Source organism: Macrosteles quadrilineatus, unplaced genomic scaffold (genome assembly GCF_028750875.1).
Source record: "Macrosteles quadrilineatus isolate MER2022 unplaced genomic scaffold, UCM_ALF_1.0 Scaffold_2__2_contigs__length_208266976, whole genome shotgun sequence".
Classification (NCBI taxonomy): domain Eukaryota; kingdom Metazoa; phylum Arthropoda; class Insecta; order Hemiptera; family Cicadellidae; genus Macrosteles; species Macrosteles quadrilineatus.
The window spans coordinates 176196096-176218590 of NW_026542595.1; the positions used below are offsets into that span (position 1 = coordinate 176196096).

At 34.6% G+C, this 22495-nt stretch overlaps 2 protein-coding genes across 2 annotated transcripts; both read right to left on the minus strand.

Annotated features, from left to right (window-relative positions):
* Nucleotides 1–1639: 1639 nt before the first annotated feature.
* LOC128986287 (lipase member I-like) lies at nt 1640–9361 on the minus strand. The gene is made up of 8 exons (XM_054406566.1): nt 9255–9361; nt 6168–6323; nt 5113–5215; nt 4179–4330; nt 3614–3859; nt 2987–3175; nt 2233–2398; nt 1640–1989 (listed from the first exon to the last, which is right to left on the minus strand). Exons 2-8 carry the CDS (start codon nt 6214–6216, stop codon nt 1776–1778), a joined length of 1119 nt encoding a protein of 372 aa, XP_054262541.1. The 5' UTR covers nt 6217–6323; nt 9255–9361; the 3' UTR covers nt 1640–1775.
* A 2168-nt stretch (nt 9362–11529) lies between these two features.
* LOC128986743 (pancreatic triacylglycerol lipase-like) lies at nt 11530–22495 on the minus strand. Its single transcript, XM_054407250.1, has 8 exons — nt 22360–22495; nt 20704–20852; nt 15864–15963; nt 14909–15060; nt 14147–14392; nt 13294–13485; nt 12427–12592; nt 11530–11898 (listed from the first exon to the last, which is right to left on the minus strand). Exons 2-8 carry the CDS (start codon nt 20750–20752, stop codon nt 11799–11801), a joined length of 1005 nt encoding a protein of 334 aa, XP_054263225.1. The 5' UTR covers nt 20753–20852; nt 22360–22495; the 3' UTR covers nt 11530–11798.

The following is a 22495-nucleotide window of genomic DNA, read 5'->3' on the forward strand; positions in this document are numbered from 1 at the left end:
AAAAGTAAGCAAAACGTGTTTTTAAATTATTTACCAACCCATTGAACTTAGCTATTCTTTTTTCTTTTTAAATAGTATCATCTCTCATAGACTGTACTAGGATATTCAAAAAGAATTTTGACAGAAACTAAATAAGATGTTACCTTAGAAAGAACAATGAAACAGATAGCCTATATTCAAGGAAGACAGGATCATTAAATAAATTTGTTGTCATACTGCAGCAATAACAGCCGTTTAAAATGCATGTGTCTAAAGTAGCATTTCTACTGTTAAAAGCGCTTTTGGCCCATAGGGAGTAAAAATCAGCATTTATCGAAAGTATGTATCGATTTTTTAGTTGGTTTTAGCTTATTGTTGCCTTGTTGTAAATAGTTCGACATATCTATAGTATAATGTACACTAATACAATCCTAATAGACGATTGAATCACTTACTAAAAACATGCTTGTTTCCAATGTTTCCATAAGCAAATTAAATTAAAAACAAGTTAGAAGTCGTTTTGAGAGGTTATCTTTAAATGAAAACTATTTTGGTTTTGTAATGTAGTTTGTTCAAATAATAGTGCAATATAACAAAAAATATAGTTCATCACACGGACAAAAAATGTGTCTTTTCAACCCTCGCTAATTTTTTACAACCTCGCCTTGATCGTAAAACTTGAGCTGGGGTCGAAAACAGTCACTTTATGCCCAAGTGATAAAATATACAATTTTTACTACTATTTACTGGCTATTTAAGACAAATCTGGAGTATTTTTTAACTCTTGCCGGCACCTCTGATGGCACAAACATCTGGCTAGACAACATTTTCAGCTAATAACAACGTTAACATTTTTATGTGAATAATTAACAAATTTTACGCTTTATTGTTATAATTTATATAGCACAATTTAGGAACTTTTTCTTGCTGGTTGATAATGTATTTTGTAGATTATGTTTTTTACTCATTTGGGTTAATAAAGTACAAGGTTGTGTTCTCTTTTATGTTTATTAAAAAAAATTAAATAAATTATAGTCAGTCTGTTAGTTTGTTCTTCGTTAGTTAAATTTTAAAGCACAGTAACACCTTGATGATTTTACATTATTCAACTGATTGAGTATTTTTCAAGGATTTAATTTTGAAACAATAAAATAACTCAGACTTTTGTATAATGCGATATGGTGAACAAATTCTGAAGTTTTGCTGTAAAAGCAGTTACATACAGAAAATTTAATGGAGAAGATAAAAACTAGACAGGAAATAGGACTTACTAGTTTTTACTTAAGGAATCGGAACACATTTCAACCTTATAGCTCCGTATTTATAAATTCTTTGACATATTATTGCAATGAAATTATTCACAATAGATAGATTTATGTCTAGCCGTACACTAAAGTTTACTTGAAAAGTGAGGTTTATAACAAAACTATACCTGCACGTACAAGTTTTTGTGCTATTACTGCAATGGATATCTATATTAAACTGAAGCGTTGACTATCAATACAGCTTCAGTATCCAATAGTCAATGACGGAAGTCTCTAGATTTTAAGAGAATGTAAGTCAAACCAACAAGTTTTACCCGGGCATAGTGGTTAATCAGAGCGGCGTTTGATCAAGGACCAGTTAAGAGAGGGTCTACAGTAAAAGTTGTGCAAAAAGCTCAAATCATTAAGCTTTAATTCACAGTATTTCTTTTTAATTAGATCTTCCATTTCTTGAAGTAGAGTGGTTGAAGGTTTTTAATGCATTGATAAATTTGATACATTAAAATTTGATTCATCAAGGTTTCGCAGTATTTACGATAGACTGTGTGTGATGTTCAGCTGTCTAATTAGGTAATAATCTAGAAATATCCTTTGTACTGGATTATTTGACGAAAGTGATCTGCTATCATTTGGGAATTCGGTAAACTCCAGTTTTGGTAGTCTTTTGTGGTAAGATGCACTAGTCCAGTTGCCTAGGGCAAAAGGTTTCTCTGAGGCAGTGTAGGCGATGATCAGACCAGTACTTCTGCAACAGATATTGGAATGTCGATGAAAAGCGTTTTGGTATTGTGAAGATTCAAACATTAAATGGCACTAACAAAATAACTAGTGATCCGATTAAAGAGTTTTATTTATTTCTTAAACATTGATGCTTTCTTGTTCCTGGAGCATCTTCAAAATTGTAATATTATTCATTGTAGAGATTACTGATCAAGTAAATGAGTCCAGTTATTTATTGAACTCGTTAAATATCTGTTACTGTACTTACCCAGCAGAACAGTGTTCCCCCATCAGAACCATAGTGGTTTTGGGTTTGCATTTACCACGGATATAATCCAAATATCCTTTGCATTTCCAACCGAGAAAACCAACTTTGCTGTTGATGGACTCGGAAAAGTATATTGTAGCTCGACGGTGATTACAGTTGAGAAAATCTAGACAACATAATATATCACATTGGATAAAAATCTTCATTTGAGTGAAATAAATATTACAGATTGGGTGCTTGTTGTGGTTGTACTGGCCACAGGCCTCTGCATATTCTGCTGTGAGGTGTGGCATCTTTAAGGGTCTCTTACACTGATTATTTAACACTAAATTAAGTATAGAAAATATATACATTTTATGGTCTATTTGGTTTATACAGCACGATACGAGTTACCGCGGATGCCAGAACGTGCTACAACAGTTTGATATAAATTATTTATTAATTTTGTCTGACTTTCCATAATATATTGTGATTATTTTCAACCCTCATATATATTCATATATATATATATATATTCATATAAACACCTCCTATGAATATATCTGTACTGAAATTTAATGTCTATCACTATTCAATTACCTATCTTCATTAGTTTTTGTCAACTGCTTTAAATGGATTGTTATTTTGTCACAAATCAAACAGCTGTTCTACTCCAAACACAGGCCTATATCACTTATCAGTTTTTGTCTAAAGTTAATGCTAATCCTTATTTGCAAAGAATAAATTAATTAAAATTTCTAAACTGTAGGCCTACCTTGTTTATCATCAAAACACCCGGGTTGAGTGATTCCTCCATTCATATAGAAATCAATGTGGCCACAAGTTTGAATGTCTCCCTGCAAGCCGCCGTTTGTGTGAATCACGTCGACAAATTTGGCATCACTAGGATCAAGTCTACGAGTCTTACTCATCAGCGTAAATCCAGGGCCTGCAGGGTCTAAGCCTGTAGAATGTTTAAAACAAGTTTAGTTAATCTATATATTTATGGATACTGTATTACTATTTTTAGTTATTAACCAATGACAAATTCTAATGCCGCCAATGTTGTCCACGTTGATTGTTTAAACACATAACCAATTACAATTCAACTCCAATATACTCCAAAAATATGCAATTCCCCTTAAAATAAAATCTTCTGGATAGGACTAGACATCCCGCTTCCACGATAAGGTTTTGTGTTTCTACAAAATTAGCATTTTTTTATGTTTTTCTAAGGGAACAGTCCAAACCGTATCCATAACTTTGGTAATTTTGTGTTAAATAAAACAAAACATTATTGCCCTCCATTTATATTCCGAAATAATTCATTTTAACATATTTATTTGCTTCACAAAGAACAATAATTAACAATAGTAATGCAAACTGAAATAGTAAAACTAACCTGTTATTCTCGGAAGTTTATTTTTCCCCAGAGTGTTGGCCAAATAGTTAGCGACTTGTGCTCCTAGACTAAAGCCTATGATGTGTATATCGTTGGATTTGTGTCGGCGCAACCCTGTCACTACCGGAGCCAAACACTTTCCTACGTGTTCTATGTTGACAATAGCTGTAAGGTAGCACCATGACTTCTCCACCAGTTTGGGGTAGTTGACCATCCATATGTTTGCATCATTCTGCTTCAGATATTCTAAAAAAATAATAATCATTTACCCTCTCTAGTTGATAATTGACACTACAGAGAAGGAAGGTTCAGATGGTACTGGTACACTTGAGAGCGGACGGTTGTCCCATAAGCGAGATTCCTCAGTACCTTACTTCTTAGTGGTGACACTTTCGAGACCAAAAAGTGTCCATTTGACAAAAAGTTTCAAACTACTGTAAATGTGCCAAGAGAGCGCTTCAATGTTGGTTTATAAACTTTAATATTTAACTAGAACTAATTTAGTTCTGGTGTTCTATAATTTTGACTAGACGTGAAAAATGCTTGTAAATTACAAAAACCCTACCTGCCTTAATATTTTGCAGAACGTCTAAATTCATATCAGTATTAAAACCATGGATGATTATTTTGTTTGAGTTCTTTGGATTGAAGTTGGAAGATGTTAGGTTGTCTGATGACTCGAAGAATTCAATGTATTGTCCATTTTCAGGATTTTCTCTGTAATAGAATAGGTACATAGAGTAACACAATATATTTTCTTAATTGTTCACAAACCAACGTTAGAGGGAAATCTTGAAAAGACTGTGAAAGACTCATGAAATCAGTATGGATACAAACAAATATATTCCTAGGCCCAAGTCCAATAAACAATATAAAAAGTTGCACTTTAATGTTTTCACATTAGTTTGTCATTTTAAAAATAGTCGTTAAAAGCATTATTGTTGTTTTACATTTAGCCTGCTCATACATTTTTGGTTTCAAGTTTAAACTCTACTTTGCTTGGCATATTTTTATTTGGAATGTTTTGTGTGTTTTAACGCCATTTGCATTTTTTATGTTTTTTATTGGGTCTGATGATGATGGGAGTGTCGAAACAAAATCGATCACCACTTACCATCTTTTATATGTATTTAGCCTCTTGTGAGTCAACAGTATAAGTGTAAACATATTGTTACAAGTGGTATTAGACTTTTTTTGTATTTTCAGGTAATTTATTAACATGTTGGTTTTTTTTAAGGAGTCAGTTTTTACTGCCATAAAAGCTGTATCCTCATAGAGGCTATTTGGAAATTAATTTTTATCATTTAATCGGTAACAGTTTGCGAAATTACTTAGGGTTAATAGCAGTTAATATAGATTGTTCTGAGTGAGCTTCTTGATATAAGGCTTTACATGACTTGAATTATGATAAATATAAAACTTATGTAAGACATCAGATCGATAAAGGTACAAAGTATATAATATTTATCTACAGACTGACTTAATGTGACATGATGTACCTGGTATACAAATATAACTGTATATAGTCTGGGTCAGGGCATGGCTCTGGCTCTGTCACCACCAAACATGGTCCTACGTGATGTTTTTTGGTGTACACAAGATCTAAAACACAACACCTCTGAATCACTCTCATACTAAATATAAGGTAATGCCTGGAATACGGTGTCAGGTGGTCCTAGTTTTAGCTTGACGAACAATATTTTTTTTTTTACTAAAGGTTCAATTTCAATTTTTGTGGGATTGGTTTTTAACTATTCACAAACACTTGTAAAAAAACGAATAACCATCCATCTAAAACTAAAATCATCCGACACTACTCCAGACATGTTCACCCTTTGGTCCGAACATTGCACTTGATTATATCGATACAAAAAATTGAATAATTAAAAGTTAATACAACTTGACCACTCCCTTCCTCTACACAGCAGTTTTTCAAATGTTTGATAGGCAATTTTTTTAAACTTCTAAAACAATCAAATAAATGGTAAATATATAATTTAATTTATGGTACATTGATGGTAAATATTATGAAGTCAGTTGGATTATTTTCAATATGTAAAGAATTTCCAGCTGCGAGGAGGAACAGGGTTCACTCAAGCCACTGGCAATTTTTGTGGGAGATTTTATTTCTCATATTTTCTATGATATTTTATCAAGTTCTTCTACAAGTAACCCAAATTTTTAAATTAAATTCATAAACTCTATTAATTCTTGCAATACAATTTTTGTTATTCATTATTAATATTTCTTCATTGCAACAACACGATGTCTCCATGAGACCAAGAAGACGCCCCTTAATTTCACCGTGATCACAAAATGTTTTTTTTTTATCACGAAATGTGATTTTGGTATTTTTATGACCTTTAATTTTATGTAGCATGTTTTATTGTTGTATTATTGGCTTTTGCATTAAGTTACCATGACAAGATCGATTGAATGTATTTTGCTTGAATATCAATAAATGTCTTATGTCTTTATGTCTTACAGAGTTAAATAGATTTATCCAATTTAACAAATTTGACTAGTAACTAAGCAAATTTAAAGCATTACTTACCCAAAAGTAAAGCCAAAATTAAAATTTGTAAGCTGAAGTTGGTCTTCATTTGTTTTGAATTCAGATTTGTTTAATCCAAGACAGTTAGTTGCATGTTGGTTGCATCCAGTAAAACTGATTCTGTTATTTATTTTACAAGAATCGGTTGTGAATCATCTAAAACCAATCTGACTGTAGTAATTTTATAAGAATGTCTTCTGTTATATTCATAATATAACTATGTTTCATGAACCAACTCTTCAGTTGATTCTTGTATTAATGACATATCTATTTTTTTCTTTGTTTTGCTATACCGGTATTTAAAGGTGGAAATTTCTATAATAGTATCTATACAACAACTTATTTGTACTACCTCCAAAAGTAACTTTAAATTTATATCTTAAATCTGTAATTAAAAAAAATAATCCTCAAAGAATGGAAGATTGAAGATAACCGTTATATTTATGATTTATTTTAAAATTTTAAAACCTGTATCAAAATTGAGTTGGAATACATATTTTTCAATTATTGGTATCCTTTTAATAAAAAGATATTTTTTCAACTCGTAGGCCTATGTAAACAATGTAGCTTAGTTTTGTGTCCTAAATATTTTTTACTTCAAAATAGAAAACATATTCATTCAACATGTTATTGGTTGTGCACATAATTGTGCACTGGTTTCTCAACTAAAATTTAGATTTAGATGAATAGATTCATTTACCTATTCTTCTCTAAACAATTAAATTTCTCTAAATCTTCTTCTTTCTAAATTTCTCTAAACATCGTTAATTTAACACATATTATTGATTTCTCCACCGAAATTTAGATAAATAGGTTCATAGACTAGAATAATATCTCTAAGAAATTAGGCCTACTTACCGTAATAATAAATAACATACTCAAGATGAATATACTCACAACAATATGGCTGTACTGGATGTCATGTTCAAGGCATTGGTTGTATAACAAACCAATCACAGACTAGTTTCTGACCAACTGGCCAACTGGGTCAGTGAAGGCTACTAACATTCCACTGTAAGATCAGCTGTTGTAACAATCACCTTGCAGCTTATCCAATCAGCTGTTAATCCTGCTGGTGCCTTATTGGTTATAACCTTGCTGGTGCCATAGTGATTATAGTGGTCTAAATTGTTTCTACTCTTGGTAAGGCTTATTAATCTTAATATTCATAGATGACTTGGAGGAATATTATTTAGTTTTCATTTTTATTTTGATCTGACTTTTTTGTTTTTTTTTTAATTGAAAGTAATATCTCAAATTTAAGGTCATTGGTCTTTATTAAAAAGTGTTTGAAAACATACAAAGATTTTATCACAAAAACGGTACTGTAATTAGGTATATCAAATTTGAAAACAAATCACTGTAGTTCTAAGTTTAATATTTTCATTCGTACAAGGTACAAAACAACCATTTACTTTGATGTAATTGTGTATGTTTATTCATCTTCATATAATCAAATATGTTATGCATGATATTTTTATTTGAAAATAAATTTTGAATAGCTAAAATTACTACTTACTTTCCGTATTCCGGAAATCAGACTTCGCTTTTCCAAAAATTAGCTACCGATATGGCTTTGTTATTCGCATGTAAAAGATCATCTAATGTGCAAGACTGGTCTAGGCGTGGGCAGATCAGCAGATGGCCAAGATCCTGAACAGCACCACACACGCACAAGATGTTTTCTTCGTCTGGTAAGAGACCCCATTTCTGCATGTTTGTCTTGCATTTTGGTACCTCAACCCTAATTTGATTTAGGGTCTTCCACACCGTGTAATGAAGGCCTTCACCAGGAGCCAGTTCCTCCCTGACTGGTATGGGAGGGTTAGTCAACGTGGCCTCCCACCTTGCCACCCGATTGCTTGAGAGTGATCCATCCAGGACTCGTGTCTGTTATAAAAAGCTCTTTCTGGACCGAAGCCGTCGCTCTGCAGGTTGGTGGCCGTGTAATGGGTGACGAGGGTCTGTCTCTTGCTTAGTCCTTTCTGTGTTGGTAGTGACATCACGTCGGATTGATGGAGGGGCGATCCCTATGATAGGATGGAGTTTGTATACTGGGGTTGGTTTCAAAATCCCAGTTACAATCCGAGCCATGTCATTGACTGCAATATCAACCTTTTTTACATGTGACGATGCATTCCATACTGGTGCAGCGTACTCCGCAGCCGACAACACTGAGCGCTAAAGGTGAGGTTCTGAGGACATTGGGGTTAGCACCCCAGCATCTGCTGGTGAGCTTCCTGATGATATTATTCCTTGCTGAGACTTTACCTCTTGTCGCAGTGCAATGCGCCTTAAATGTCAGTGTGCGGTCCAGTATGACACCAAGATATTTGGATGTAGGACAATGCTGAAGACGGTCTCCCCGCCACCTCACATTCAACTCACGGCTTGCTTCTCTATTGTTTAGGTGAAAGGCACAAACTTGGGTCTTAGCAGGGTTCGGCTTGAGGTGATTTGCGTCATAGTACTGGGAAAGTTCATTTAGAGTCATAGTCAGCTTCTGTTCCACCTCTTCAAAACTACTACCTTGTGCCGCCACCGCCGTATCATCGGCATATATATACTGACGTGTAGCGTTTGGCAACGGTTGGTTGTTAGTGTAAATCTTATAAAGAGCTGGGGCTAAGACGCTACCCTGAGGCAATCCATTTCTTTGATTCCTCCATCTACTTTTCTTGCCTTGAAGGGACACGATAAACCGCCTGTTATGAAGAAAAGTGCCTATCATTGAAGTTGCACAGAAGGAACCTCCCCGAAGATTGTGACCATTCCACGCTATGAACGACATCACAATCGGGCGCACCCCGGGCAATGCTGACATGTCAGCGGAAAATCCTTCTACAACCGGACGACTTCGAAAAATGAGTCTGCTAAAATTACTTTACTAAAATCAAAATAAATTAATTTTGTAAACGACATCAATCTCAATTTTGTATATTGTAGCCTATGAGGACCTAATGATTGAACTGTATCTATAGAACAATCATCAATTATTATTGAGTTTGATTATACATATGATTTTATACCTTCAGTGATATTTTTAAATCTTGCTGAGTTAGTATAGAATTAATTAAACATACTTACTTTCTTGGATATTTCATAAATAAACAGTAGCTGCTAACAAAACTTGTATTGTTCAATCCAGACTGTCTTGTTTGTTGACTGTTTTGAAGATAATGAGTTGGCATTGCTTATCATTATGCACTCAAGCACAGACAATATAATACTTTAATTAATGCTCAAGAGTCAGAAAAGTAGTTTTTTTTATCAGTTAAATTAGGAAAATAACCATTTATAGTATCACAATTTTGAAAACTGGTAACAGTTGTGGTTGTAGTAAATTACTAGCTAAGTTAGACAAAATAAAAAGGTTTAAATTTTATTTGAAGATTCAATACTGCCTTAGTATAAACTTTAAAATATCGTTTTCCCTTTTTTGTTTAATTTGTCTACCAAAACAAACTAAGTAAATGATCCCATTTGTTTCCCTTGAATAAAATTTTAAAATCAGAGTAGCAAGAATACATGAACATAAGAAAATATGTTTTTGTTTGGTTAAGAAAGGCTGCTAAACTTGGACACACATTAGGATTAAATCAAAACAAAAACAGATGAGTAAGGATTATTTGCAAGGACAAACCATCTAACTTTTCTAAAGGTCATTTAGTCACTTCTTAAAACTAATTTGTGAGGACCTTCGTCTTATTTATTTACCAAAAATCCCAGTATCACTGAAACATTACAAGGAAAAAATATATTAGACTATTTTTTATGTCGTTTTATAGTATTTTATAGCTGTAAACAATAATAAAATGTATATTTATATTATTTAATTATGTATTTTATATGTATTTAGGATATGTTTACACAATTTTATATACTTCTAAAAAATTAGGCGCATACCTGTCTGAAAAAAATATTTGATTTTTTATGATGTTTTATAGTATTTTATAGCTGAACATAATAATAAAATGTATATATAATTATGTATTTTGTATGTATATTTATATGTATTTAGAATAAGCTTACACTATTTGTTATACCTCTCAAAAAATATCTTATGGAAAACCACTCTATTGGGTTCAGGGGGGCCAAATTTCCACCCCAAACTCAAACTCAAAAATTGTTAAAGTAAAAATTAAAACACCCATTTGATGATGATTCTTTTATTCTAATTTGATCAATATCCTCCATAACTTATTATTTTAATCTCAATATTCTACTAACAGGTATAGGTCTATACAATATGAAATATTCTTATCAAACAGAGTATACTTATGATTTTATCCGATCAAAGCTCGGTCCCCTGGTACTTCTTACCAAATCAACCAAGGAGTACATTTGTAAAGAAGTGCTTTTCAAACAAAAAATAACAGCTCATCATCTATATAAATAAAATTAGAGTTTTGTCTGTACATTGCTTAGAATAATGAACTTTTTGGTTATTTTTACATTTCATAGGTCAGAGAAACCGAATCAAACCTTATCTCAATTTCTGTCTGTCTGTCTGTCTGTCTGTCTGTCTGTCTATCTGTCATTCTCTTGGTAACGCTAAAATACGCACTTTATTACAACTACTCCTCAATAACTATAGCACTGTCCCGCCTGAAACTTATTTTCCAAATACTATACATATATGAGATGGTTTTAGACGTATTTCATCGAATATGAGACAGTTAGATATTTAACAGTAAACCCTTGAAAATCAAGTTTTTGTCGATTTTTGACGTGGAATTTCTGGAAGCCCATGTTAACCTTATGAGAAATGAAATTATTGAATCTTAACAGCTGTTTCAATTAAACAAGTTGGTTCTGTTCTGTGATGTTCAATAGCATTAAAGTTACAAGGATTACCAACAGGGTGCAGCACTAGCACTATTATTTCTTTTACATTTATGACAACAGCTAATTTGCAACCTGGAGGCGAGTGAGCGTAGCGAACGAGCTAACCTGAAGGCAAGTGAGCGTAGCGAACGAGCTAACCTGAAGGAAAGTGAGCGCAGCGAACGAGCTCCAACATACAGGTGAGTGAGCGTAGCGAACGAACTTCAACCAGGACGTGATTGAGCCATGCAAACGAGATCAGATAGTAAAAATAAAAGTAAGCCTACCGTTATAGGATCGACCGGCAGACACAGAGGTAATTTAACCTTTTATTGATTGTCATACCGATCCGGAACAACAAAAAACAACATAAAATGAAGCTATGTATAATAGTTTGGCCAGCATATCTTAAAATATGCAAACCAACTGCTGTTCGTTATATAAGAAGGTTTCAACTGAATATTATAAGATCCCCGTGCGTAGAACGGGTACACAGCTAGTTATCTATAAAAATGTTCTCCAGATCACAACAAATATTAATAATAGATTAAACTATAGAAATGGGGCGGTCGCTAAAAAAAAAATACTTTGATACAACTAGGCCAGAACATGATGTAAGAATTTTATTTGAGGGAGGCAAGTTTATAAAATATAAAAAAAACTTGTTTGTATGCTAATTCTATTTTTATAAACGGTCATAGTTATTTCCTCCAATTATTGAGGGAGCAACTGTCCATCTTTACACTTCTCCTCCTCCTCCTCAACCACCAAGGACTACATTAATGTAGGCCTATACTCGATTACTCAAATGATTGGTTTTCTGTTTTGATAATATTCACTGGCGTAGTCTCCAAGAGCAAAAGGTTCTTCTAAAGCAGTCTCAACGAGATACACACCTGAGCTTCTGAAACATATTTTAAGCCACACCATTTTATTGATACATATGTAACATCTATGAGCGCCTGCAGAATTTAGAACAGGGGGCTGCAACAGATAACAAATATTCGGAGGTCTGGGAACCCCTTGGAATTTGTTTTTAATATGGTGTTTTAAAACGAAGTTTTGAATTAACCATTATGTAATGTGCTTTTATAAATTGCTAATTAATGAAAGTAATTAGAGAACATTTTAGCTATTATATTTATTTCCTAATTTGTTAGCCAGGGTGCAAGTGCTGGTGTTTTTGGCATCTAGGGACAATCCATCCCGTGTCTCGGTCCTACCATGAGATCTAAGATAAAGCTTATATTCTCTATAGGGGTATTTTTTTAGAGATATATTATTCTAGAGATGTAATTGTACTGCTATAGCAATAGTTGATAAAAAAATATTTAAAAAACAAAGCGATGGATAGCTACTAATCCTGTTCATCTATCGTACACATGTTTACCTTATTTTGCCTGTATTTATATATCATTTAAAACATACATACCCGATAGGACAGTGTTCACCCATAGGAATCAGCGGTCTTTTGGGCTCACATGTATTCAGTGAAATGTCGAGATAGTCTTCGCACTTCCAACCCAGGAAACCAACTCTGCTATTGATTGACTCAGCGAAATATTTTGGCGCTCTGAAGTGATTACAGGATATGATGTCTAGAGAACAATATGCCCAAGTAAGATGTCTGCAGCAAACATGGATAACTCCTAACCCTAACTGCATCCATGTACAGGATTAGGCAAAACTATGGATAACCCCACCCCACTTAACCTTTCAGTGGGTAACACCAGGAAAACTTTTATGGTTTAAAAGTGCACATGTTGACAGTTTTCCTCTAGACTCCAAGGTGGGCCAAAAGTACACTCTTACTTACACCTTAAAACTCTTACTTAAAGAGTGCAGTTTCGTTTTTCTGGTACCAAATGAAAAGGTAAACAGAGCTTTTCACACATTAAACATTTTCTTCTTCCTGAGAGACCCGATCTAGCTGGTTCGTGAACTCATTCCTGTTTATCCATCTTTACAAATTAATGTCAAATTTTTCAAATTCGGGACAAATTTACTTATAAATAGGTATAAATAGGTAGGCTACATAAATAATAGGTACTAATCACATTAAATAGGTTACAGTTCCGGCACCTCATTTGTCGCAAATAGAGCTCTGCATATAAATATAAACAAGTTTGAATGAATAGTGTTTTGGCCTTTAGGAACATCAAAATGAAAATGTAAATCGGTCCTGGGTCTAGCTAAATCTTTCCTTGCTGCCTACGGAAATAGTTTCTTCCCCATAGAGAAATTCACTAAAGGAAATATTTTACAATCAATACAATTTTTTCCTTGCTCCTTGAACTACCTGCATCCCTTCCAAGTATACATCCAGGTTGAGCAGATCCTCCGTTGACATAGAAGTCTATGTGTCCGCAAGTCTCGATGTCGCCTAAACCACCACCATTTGTGTGGATCACATCCACAAACCTAGCATCGCTGGGATCTAGTCTTTCCTCCTCTTCCCGCAATGTGAAATCTGGTCCTGCGGGATCTAAACCTGTGGGATTGATACATGTAGTTAGTATTGTGCGGGATTATTTAACACCGAGAGCTGGTCTTATTATGGTATCACAAACACTAAATACGTACCTATTTATTGTCCTGATTTATTCATTATTGAAATTATTTTCTGTAATCTTTCTTACTTACGTCTTCTGGATCTGTTAAGGCTGTTTCCAGAGCAAAAATAAGATTTAGTCGACCACAGAAACCAAAATTTTGATTCAAGACTGGATGTTCCATAATGTTGCACCATTATTAAACTTTTTCACCAAATGAACTGAAAGTATCAACAACACGTGAAAAAATTTGTAGAATTAACACTTTTTAGGGAAAAAAATAACACTCTTTAAATGAATCAGCTTACTTCTCGTGATCAGCTTACTTGTCGTGATCATTGAACTTGTAATAGATCGTCATGGCTTAAGAATTTTTGCTGATGCCCAAACGCACCTGGTCTATCCCACAATCATATTTCATTCCATTAATTTGTCTTGTTTTTCTTCAGAAAATGGTTTTAAAGAAGTCTAACTACCTTTTGTTATACATTAGAGTATTATTATTCAGAAACAAGTAGGTTTTCAAGAATTATTGAATACTTTTTTCAAATTTAGCTCTTTACAAAAAAGTAACTTGAAAGTTTTTACCGTTTAACCAACCTGTTATTCTCGGTAGCTTATGTTTCCCCAGAGTGTTGGCCACATGATTACAGACTTGTCCTCCAAGACTGAAGCCGATAACGTGTATGTTGAAGGATCTGTGTCGTCGCAGCCCTGTCACCACGGGAGCCAAACACTTGCCTATGTGTTTTATGTTCGACACGGCCGACAAGTAGCACTCTACGCCTCCCACTAGCTTCGGGTAGTTTGCCATAAATACATTGACGTTGGTATGTTTTAAGTATTCTAAACAAAAACATGAGTGTGTAAACTATGATGTATATCAATTATCAATTATCAATCATTAAGATGGGGACGCCACTTAGGTGCGTATTTAAACCCAAATATGAGTGAAGGATGAGTGTTGAATGGTGTGAGATGATCTGTGTAGCTTTGTTACTGACTAAGATCAGCTGTTTCATTAGCCAGGATCATTTATTTAAAGCCCAATGATCAGGAACAGCTGGGTCCAGTTTCGAACCATCAAAAAGCTACTGACTTTTCTCAGGATCGAACCGGCGACCTTTTGATTAGTAGGCGAGCACTATAACCACTCAGCTACCCAGCCATAGGTGAGTAGAGACTTATGTACACTAAGAACTTTATGTGGTAGACACACTATTCACTATAAACTTTGAAGTGCACTAGTCATCTATGGTATTGACATGATGTATCTTTGTTGAAATTTTTCCCTGTTTAATACTTGAATCACATGATTCATCTATCCTGGCTCAACTCATTTTATAAATTTGAAATTCATACCTTTCTTAATATTTTGTAGAACCTCTTCATTCATATCCGAATTAAAACCATGTAAGATTAATTTGTTTGAATGTCTCGGATTAAAGTGTGAATGTGTCAGATTGTCTGATCCCTCCAAAAAATCAATAGGTTGTCCAACTTCAGGATTTCTCCTGAAATAAAATGAAAATTACTTCACAAAATTAAAAGTTTTATCTTATTATACATTTTAATTTTGTCATACTGTGCAGCAAAAATAGCCGGTTTCAATACATGTGTTGCGGATCTGAAGCAGCTCTTTTCTCCCTAGGTAGTAAAAAGCGTTTGAGCAAATTTTCATATAGGGAAGTATTGAATTATTTCATAACCGTAGGTGACATGGTAAGACCTAGACCTCGGACTGATTTAATTTTTCATTTTGGATATCCACAGATGCCAAAAACACTATTCGTTTGGTTTTTGTCCCATTTTGATAAAATTTTGCTTGAAGATGTAGGGCAGGATTAACTTGAATGAGTTTGCGAACGAGCAAGATTGTTCATTGAAACGGGGTTGGGTGGTTTAGAAATTAAAAAACATTTCTCAAATTTTAACTCTGAAAACATGAAAATGCCCAATTTTTAGTACAGTTAGGTAGGTATCATGTAGAGCTTAAAACTAAACAATTTTGTATATTGAAGCGTTGTCGTAAAATTTAATGATATGGAGAAAATTCCAAAAAACATCTGTACAGAGCTGTACATGTAAAGGTATATATGAAACACTCAATTTTACAAAGAGGACTGACTGGTTTACAAAATACTTCTGCTACTGTATATATAATACCAATCAATTTATTAAGGTAAAAAAAAAAATAATAAAGTAATAGTGCATATTCAATTTTTTATGAATTTGCTATAGGGAGTCTTGTTTTTCGTATTCTTGTTTTTTCAGGGGCGGATTTTTACTTACATAATCTGTTTGCAAACTTAGTTACCTGGTAAACAAAAACACCTGGATGTCCGGGTCTGGGCAGGGTTCAGGCTCTTCCACCACCAAGCAAGGCCCAATAAATACTTTCTCAGTGGCTACATAACCTGTGGCAAAAATGTTAAAGCTATAAATAAAGCTCATGGTGGAAGCAAAATACATAGGTGTGCTGTTCCCGTCATTTGCTGAGGTCATTCAGATTGCAAAAAAAGTTACCTGATTGTATTACCATATAAGTATATTTGTTTTGATTTTATTGTTATTGTTTTTATAATTTTTTCTTAATGGTGAAATGGTGTTTGCAATCTGGGTGACGTCAGCATATGACGGGAATAGCACACCTATGTTTTTTTTTCCTTCCACCATGAATAAAGCCAGTAAAAACACCTTACTCTCTTTTATTCCATGGTCTTTAAATGGAATTCCAAGATTATCTTATGGAAAGAACATGCCAAAGCTTCCATAATTCCACCTCCGTAAACCAAGTGTCCATTAGAATTTGTCGTCAAGTAATTACTAAGGCTCGTTTCACATCTACCCGGCATGCCATTAACCCGACTTCTAGCCGGCACCGGCACGAGTGCCCCTTTCACATTACGCCGACACCGGCACTCCGGCAGTTGTACTCCAGCTTGTGAAACTTGTGTGTCGTATGGATGGAAATGGAACGTAATAGAGCAATTGTAATGTTACTTTGAAATAACTTTTATTGCAATTGCATTTATATTTGGATTTTTTAAAATGTCATTCCGTTTGAATTTGAGTAAAATTCAATTCAATGTTATGTAATAAAATAAAATACTAGGTGGCGTTCGCAGAGGCATCCACAAAATTGAGCGGAGCCATCAAGGGTTCATATTATATTGTTTTTGTCGTACTGCAGTAAAAACCGTCGTTTTTAATGCATGCGTTGCGGGTCTAAAGTAGTATTTTTACTCTTTTGGGAGTAAAAATTGTTTTTAGCCTCTATGGAGTAAAAATCAGCTGGTGTGAATTTTGATTTCAAATGATTGCATGTATCGAAAATATGTATCGATTCGTAATTCGTAATCATTTTAACCTACAGTCTACAGTCTCTTCCCATAGCATTTTAGCATTGCAGATACATGAATCCATTCCCACACTCAACACTGCTCACCTTTACTACTTCTTTCACCACCCCCCACGTCGTGGACCTGTTTTCCTCTCTTCCCATAGCATTTTAGGATTGCAAATACATTAATGTTATTGCCAAAGACAGTTCCACACTCTCCACTGTTAGCCTTACTACTTCCTATCCACCATTTCCTACGTCATAGACCTGTTTCCTTCCCTTCTCATAGCATTTTAGGATTGGAGATACATTAATCTAACTGCCACAGGCAGTTCTCACACTATGCTCACATTGACTACTTCCTTCACCACTTCCTACGTCTCGGACCTATTTTCCTTTCTCCCCATAGCATTTTAGGATTGCAGATCCTTTAATCTAATCGTCATAAAAAGTTCCCACACTCCGGACTGCTTACCTTTACTACTTCCTTCACCACTTCCTACGAAACGGAACTGTTTCCCTCCCTTCCCTTAGCATCATTGGATTGCAAATACCTTAATGTATTGGTCATAAACAGATCCCACACTCCGGACAGCTCGCCTTGACTACTTCCTTCACCACTTCCTATATCGCGGACCTGTTTTCCTCCCTTCCCATAGCATCTTAGGATTGTAGATACCTTAATCTAATCGTCATGAACAGATCCCACACTCCGGACAGCTCGCCTTGACTACTTCCTTCACCACTTCCTACATCGCGGACCTGATTCTTTCCTTTTCCTTAGCATTTTAAGATTGCAGATACCTTAATCTAATCGTCATAAACAGTTCCCACACTCCGGACAGCTCCCCTAAACTACTTCCTTCACCACTTCCTACGTCGCAGACCTGTTTCCCTCCCTTTCCATAGCATCATAGGATTGCAAATACCTTAATCTAATGGTCACAAAGAGATCCCACACCCCAAACAGCTCGCCTTTACTACTTCCTTCACCACTTCCTACGTCGCGGACCTGCTTCCTTCCCTTCCAATAGCATTTTAGGATTGCAGATACCTTAATCTAATCGTCATAAACAGTTCCCACACTCCGAACAACTCGCCTTGACTACTTTCTTCACCACTTCCTACTCCACGGACCTGTTTCCCTCCCTTTCCATAGCATTTAAGGATTGCAGATACCTTAATCTAATCGTCATAAATAGTTCCTACATTCCGGACAGTTCGCCTTGACTACTTCCTACACCACTTCCTACGTCGCAGACCTGTTTTCCTCCCTTCCCATAGCATTTTAGGATTGCAGATACCTTAATCTGATCGTCACAAACAGTTCCCACAGTCCGGACTGCTTGCCTTTACTACTTCCTTCACCACTTTCTACGACACGGACCAGTTTCCCTCCCTTCATAAATCATAAATCATAAATCTTTATTGGTCATTAAATAACATATGTTACAATAGACCTCGTTAACAAAAAAAGGTGCCAAAAAGGGCCATAGATTCTAGATAGTATAACATGGTCTATAACATGGAATCTTCACTAAACTTAAATATAACAAAGACAACAAGAAAATAAAAACTAAAATCATTTGAAAAACACAGCACTATATATATGAAACAAAAGTGAGGTACTTAAACAAAGTGTTTGAAAGACTAGGTAACAGTTGACTAGGGACTAAGTAAGAACTAGATAACAATTTTACCATTACAATTGTGTTCTGCAAAAAATTCATCCAAACTGTAAAAAGGGTGGTCAGCAAGCCAAACCATCAACTTTTGTTTTAGCCGAGTACAAGGAATGTCAAGTATTTCACTTGCAAAACAATTTACTATTTTTACTGATATACTAGCAAAACTTTGCTGTACTGTTGTTAGTCTGGTGTAGGGCCTATCCAAAGCAGATCTTCCCCTTGTGTAATATGAGTGAAAATTATTTCTTGAGCTAAAGAAATGTGAATTTTGTTTTACAAAAATAACACACTCTAATATATACAAATTTACAGTTGTCAGGATACCTGTTGCTTTAAAAAGAGGTTTACAATGGTCCCTCAACCCTGAATTGGTCAACAGTCTTACAGCCTTTTTTTGAAGCTTTAAAATTATTAGAATGTGGGTGGAGTTACCCCACAGTAACAGACCATACTTTAACAGACTTTGAAAAAAAGCAAAATACGCAGATCTAACATACAAAGGAGGAACAAAATCTCTTAGACGTCTAATTTCCTTCCCATACCATCATAGGATTTGTAAATACCCTTATCTAATGGTCATAAACAGATCCCATCCCCCGAACAGCTCGCCTTTACTACTTCCTTCACTACTTCCTACGTCGTGGACCTGTTTCCTTCCCTTCCAATAGCATTTTATTATTGCAGATACCTTAATCTAATCGTCATACATAGTTCCCACACTCCGGACAGCTCGCCTTGACTACTTCCTTCACCACTTCCTACGTCGCGGACCTGTTCTTCTCCCTTCCCATAGAAATTTAGGAATGCAGATACCTTAATCTAATCGTCATAAACAGTTTCCACACTCCAGACTGCTCACCTTTACTACTTCCTTCACCACTTCCTACGTCACGGACCTCAAGCTAGTGTCGTCATTTGATTATATTTATGATCCATACCGTTTCTGTTCTAATATCTGTGTAATAATTCTATCAGCTTTTTCTTTATCTACTGCATTCAAAAGTCAACAGCTGATCATATGTCTTTGTTTATGTGTCAAATACTCCTTCCATAAGGATTACATTGAAACTTTGAGACCCAGTGGGCGGATTCCTGAGAGTATCTTTTAACGCCATATAGATGTTGGCACTCACCGATATGGTCTTTATCACCATGCAAAATTTGAAAACGATCGATTCAGCCGTCTAGGAGGAGTTTGCGTATTACGAAATGCATAAGAGTCGACGTATAAGAGCTTCGCTCGCTCCGCTCAAAAATAAATGAAAAATAAAATTGAGTAAAAATTCAATTTAATTCAAATAATTCTGCTCTTGAACTAAATTAATAAGTAGTTCATGGTCTATTTCCGACATGACCAAAACTTTGCGAACAAACACCCAAAATTAATACACAATAACACTACAAACGACTGAACTAAAAGTACTCTTGGTGCACCCGACAGATGGCAGGTGCCGGTTGTATGTGAACAGTCACATTGGACCGCTATACCCACTGACACCGGCAGCCGGCCTTCGCCGATGGGGCACCCGGCATCCCTCGACTAGTACCCGGCAGCCGGGCAAGTGGTTAACCGTCAACGACACATGCCGTGCATATGTGAAAGGTATCATATACTTCTTCATCCCATTGCCGGTTAAACGACATCCGGCACCCGACAGCCGGGTAGATGTGAAACAGGCCTAAGATGTCACGTCCACGTGGCTAAAGGCTGCACTCCTTGTCATGGAGAACTACTACTGGTTGTTGCTTAATTGTTGCCTTCTTGTCAATAAATTGAAATAGTAAGTGTAAACACATTTACACAAGACCAGTAGGCAATAGGTTTGTGTATTTAAAGTTATACCTTATACTTGAGGCAGGTAACCATTGGTCCCAGACCTTGACTACTATACAGATTTTTCCCTATAGCCGCGTTTACACAAAGCAAGATTTTGGCGGGCAGGTTACCTACCTCAGCCTTGAAATACCCTCTAGAGGCTTGTAACCTGCCTCGCAGCCTGCTTACCTACTGGCCTTGTGCAGGCCTAAATGTGGCTTATAGGTAAAATTTGTAAAAAAAGATACTGAAACATTTTGTTGATCTCAATAAAAACTATGAGTATTTTGAGTTATTTTTAAGTACTCACCCAATAGTAAAATGAGGATTAAAATTCCTAGTTCTGATTCCCTCTTCATTTTTTGAATGGAATTTTAATTTTAAATCAAAGCTTGTTGTATCAATTAGACTGGCTCTGCTCTGAGTCTCTTAGACAGAAGAATCGGGTAACAAAATCATCTAAAAAGTAATACAATGTATAGTATTTTACCTACATTGTACACTGGAATGATTGGTTAAAAAAAATATAATTGAGTATAGTTTAACCATAGATAAAACATACTCCCTTGTTAGTGTATGGTTTAACAGTATTTACAGTATGCAAACAAATATTTTGTTTAATCGGGTAATAATTATTTGCCTGATATAGTAATATATGTAACTTAGTTTACGTTTCTTACATGATCTGGGTTTTAAAAGAAATACATACAGTAGCTATATTCTTCAGCTATTTTTCACAGTCCATTAACAAAAATGTAGCAATATATTAATTTCTTCTCATGTTAAACAATTTACCAAGTTCCTAAAGTTTAAAATAAATAATATAAACTTTAATTATTTGTGTTAAACTTGTAGAAGATTTAAATTGGAATAAAATTGTAAATAAATTAAACAGAATGGGTTTTATCATATTTGGTAGCAATATAACAAAATTTAATTATATAAGTTTATCTCAATCTCAATGGTGGTTTGCAAATTTATATGACTTCTTCAGTTTGATTAAATAAATTTACCTATCATTAACAGAGATGTCTACTGTACTTACAAAAATAAGGTTGTATCAGTAAGACAAACAAACTGTATTTCAACTGCTTAACTAGAGAATTGGGTCAAAATACCAAACTTCTGATAGTATTTTACACTTAATTGTTAAAATCAGCTGTTTTTTTGCAACAATTACCTTGTAGATAACCAAATCAGCTGTTAACCTTGCTAGTTTTTATTTTATGAATGTAAAGAATACCTGCATTTTTTACAGTCTTGCAAGGCCATTGTTGAAGATGCATACAGGGTGGTTGATTTAGTGTGCCAGCTGTTTCATTTGAAAGTTATTATTAGAGATATAAAAAATGTTAAATTGTAACTGCCTTGAATTTTTGTTTTAAAATATTTTGGTCAAGTTGAATAAATAATTTTAGCCACCATTTTTACAATGTGTCTGCCAACTTTGATTGTTCTTATGGAAGACCCTATATTTTATGATATTTTAAGAAAGTTAAATGCAATTTGAGAACGTTTTTATTCTTGGATTTTTTTCTCTTTACCTACGAGTAGGAGTTATAGCGTATTACAACTAAGAAAAAAATTACGTGGTTGTACATTCTGTGTCATGTAGCTTCTAAACGAGTCAAGTTTAGAGAAAAAATGCTAAAAGTATATAAGTCTTAAAATTGCATCTACGTTCTAAAAATACATAAAAAATATTGATTCCATTGTTTCAAAATTGGCCATCATTTTCCAAAATGGCAAAACAAGTAAATCAGTCCCGGGTTTAGTTCTTATCATGAGCTACCTACGGTAATAGTTTATTCTCTACATGGGAATTTGGCTAAAAAGGGAGATTATAATTTAATTGAACATTTTAACAGCTGTTGGTAATAATATTTATGTTTGTCGTCAAGCTCTAGGCTAAATACAATCTAGAATTAGTATATCTTAGATTTAATCTGCATCGTGTTTTTATTACTTGCCAGCAATACACAGGGAATTTAATTTGGGCTGTAGAAAGACTCATCCTCTAGACAAAAATCATATCCAACAGGACAATGCACATGTGCATGTGGAACTCGACACAATCAATTGCAAGAATCACAATCACAACA

Coding starts and splice junctions, on each gene's coding strand:
- LOC128986287 (XM_054406566.1), bottom strand. CDS start 6,216: ATGAAGACCAACTTCAGCTTACAAATTTTAATTTTGGCTTTACTTTTG. Junction 3,860..4,178: donor TCTGCAAAATATTAAGGCAG/GTAGGGTTTTTG, acceptor TTATTTTTTTAG/AATATCTGAAGCAGAATGAT. Junction 3,176..3,613: donor TAAACTTCCGAGAATAACAG/GTTAGTTTTACT, acceptor AACATTCTACAG/GCTTAGACCCTGCAGGCCCT.
- LOC128986743 (XM_054407250.1), bottom strand. CDS start 20,752: ATGAAGAGGGAATCAGAACTAGGAATTTTAATCCTCATTTTACTATTG. Junction 15,061..15,863: donor CAGGTGTTTTTGTTTACCAG/GTAACTAAGTTT, acceptor ATTTTATTTCAG/GAGAAATCCTGAAGTTGGAC. Junction 11,899..12,426: donor GGTGAACACTGTCCTATCGG/GTATGTATGTTT, acceptor AATATGTTTCAG/AAGCTCAGGTGTGTATCTCG.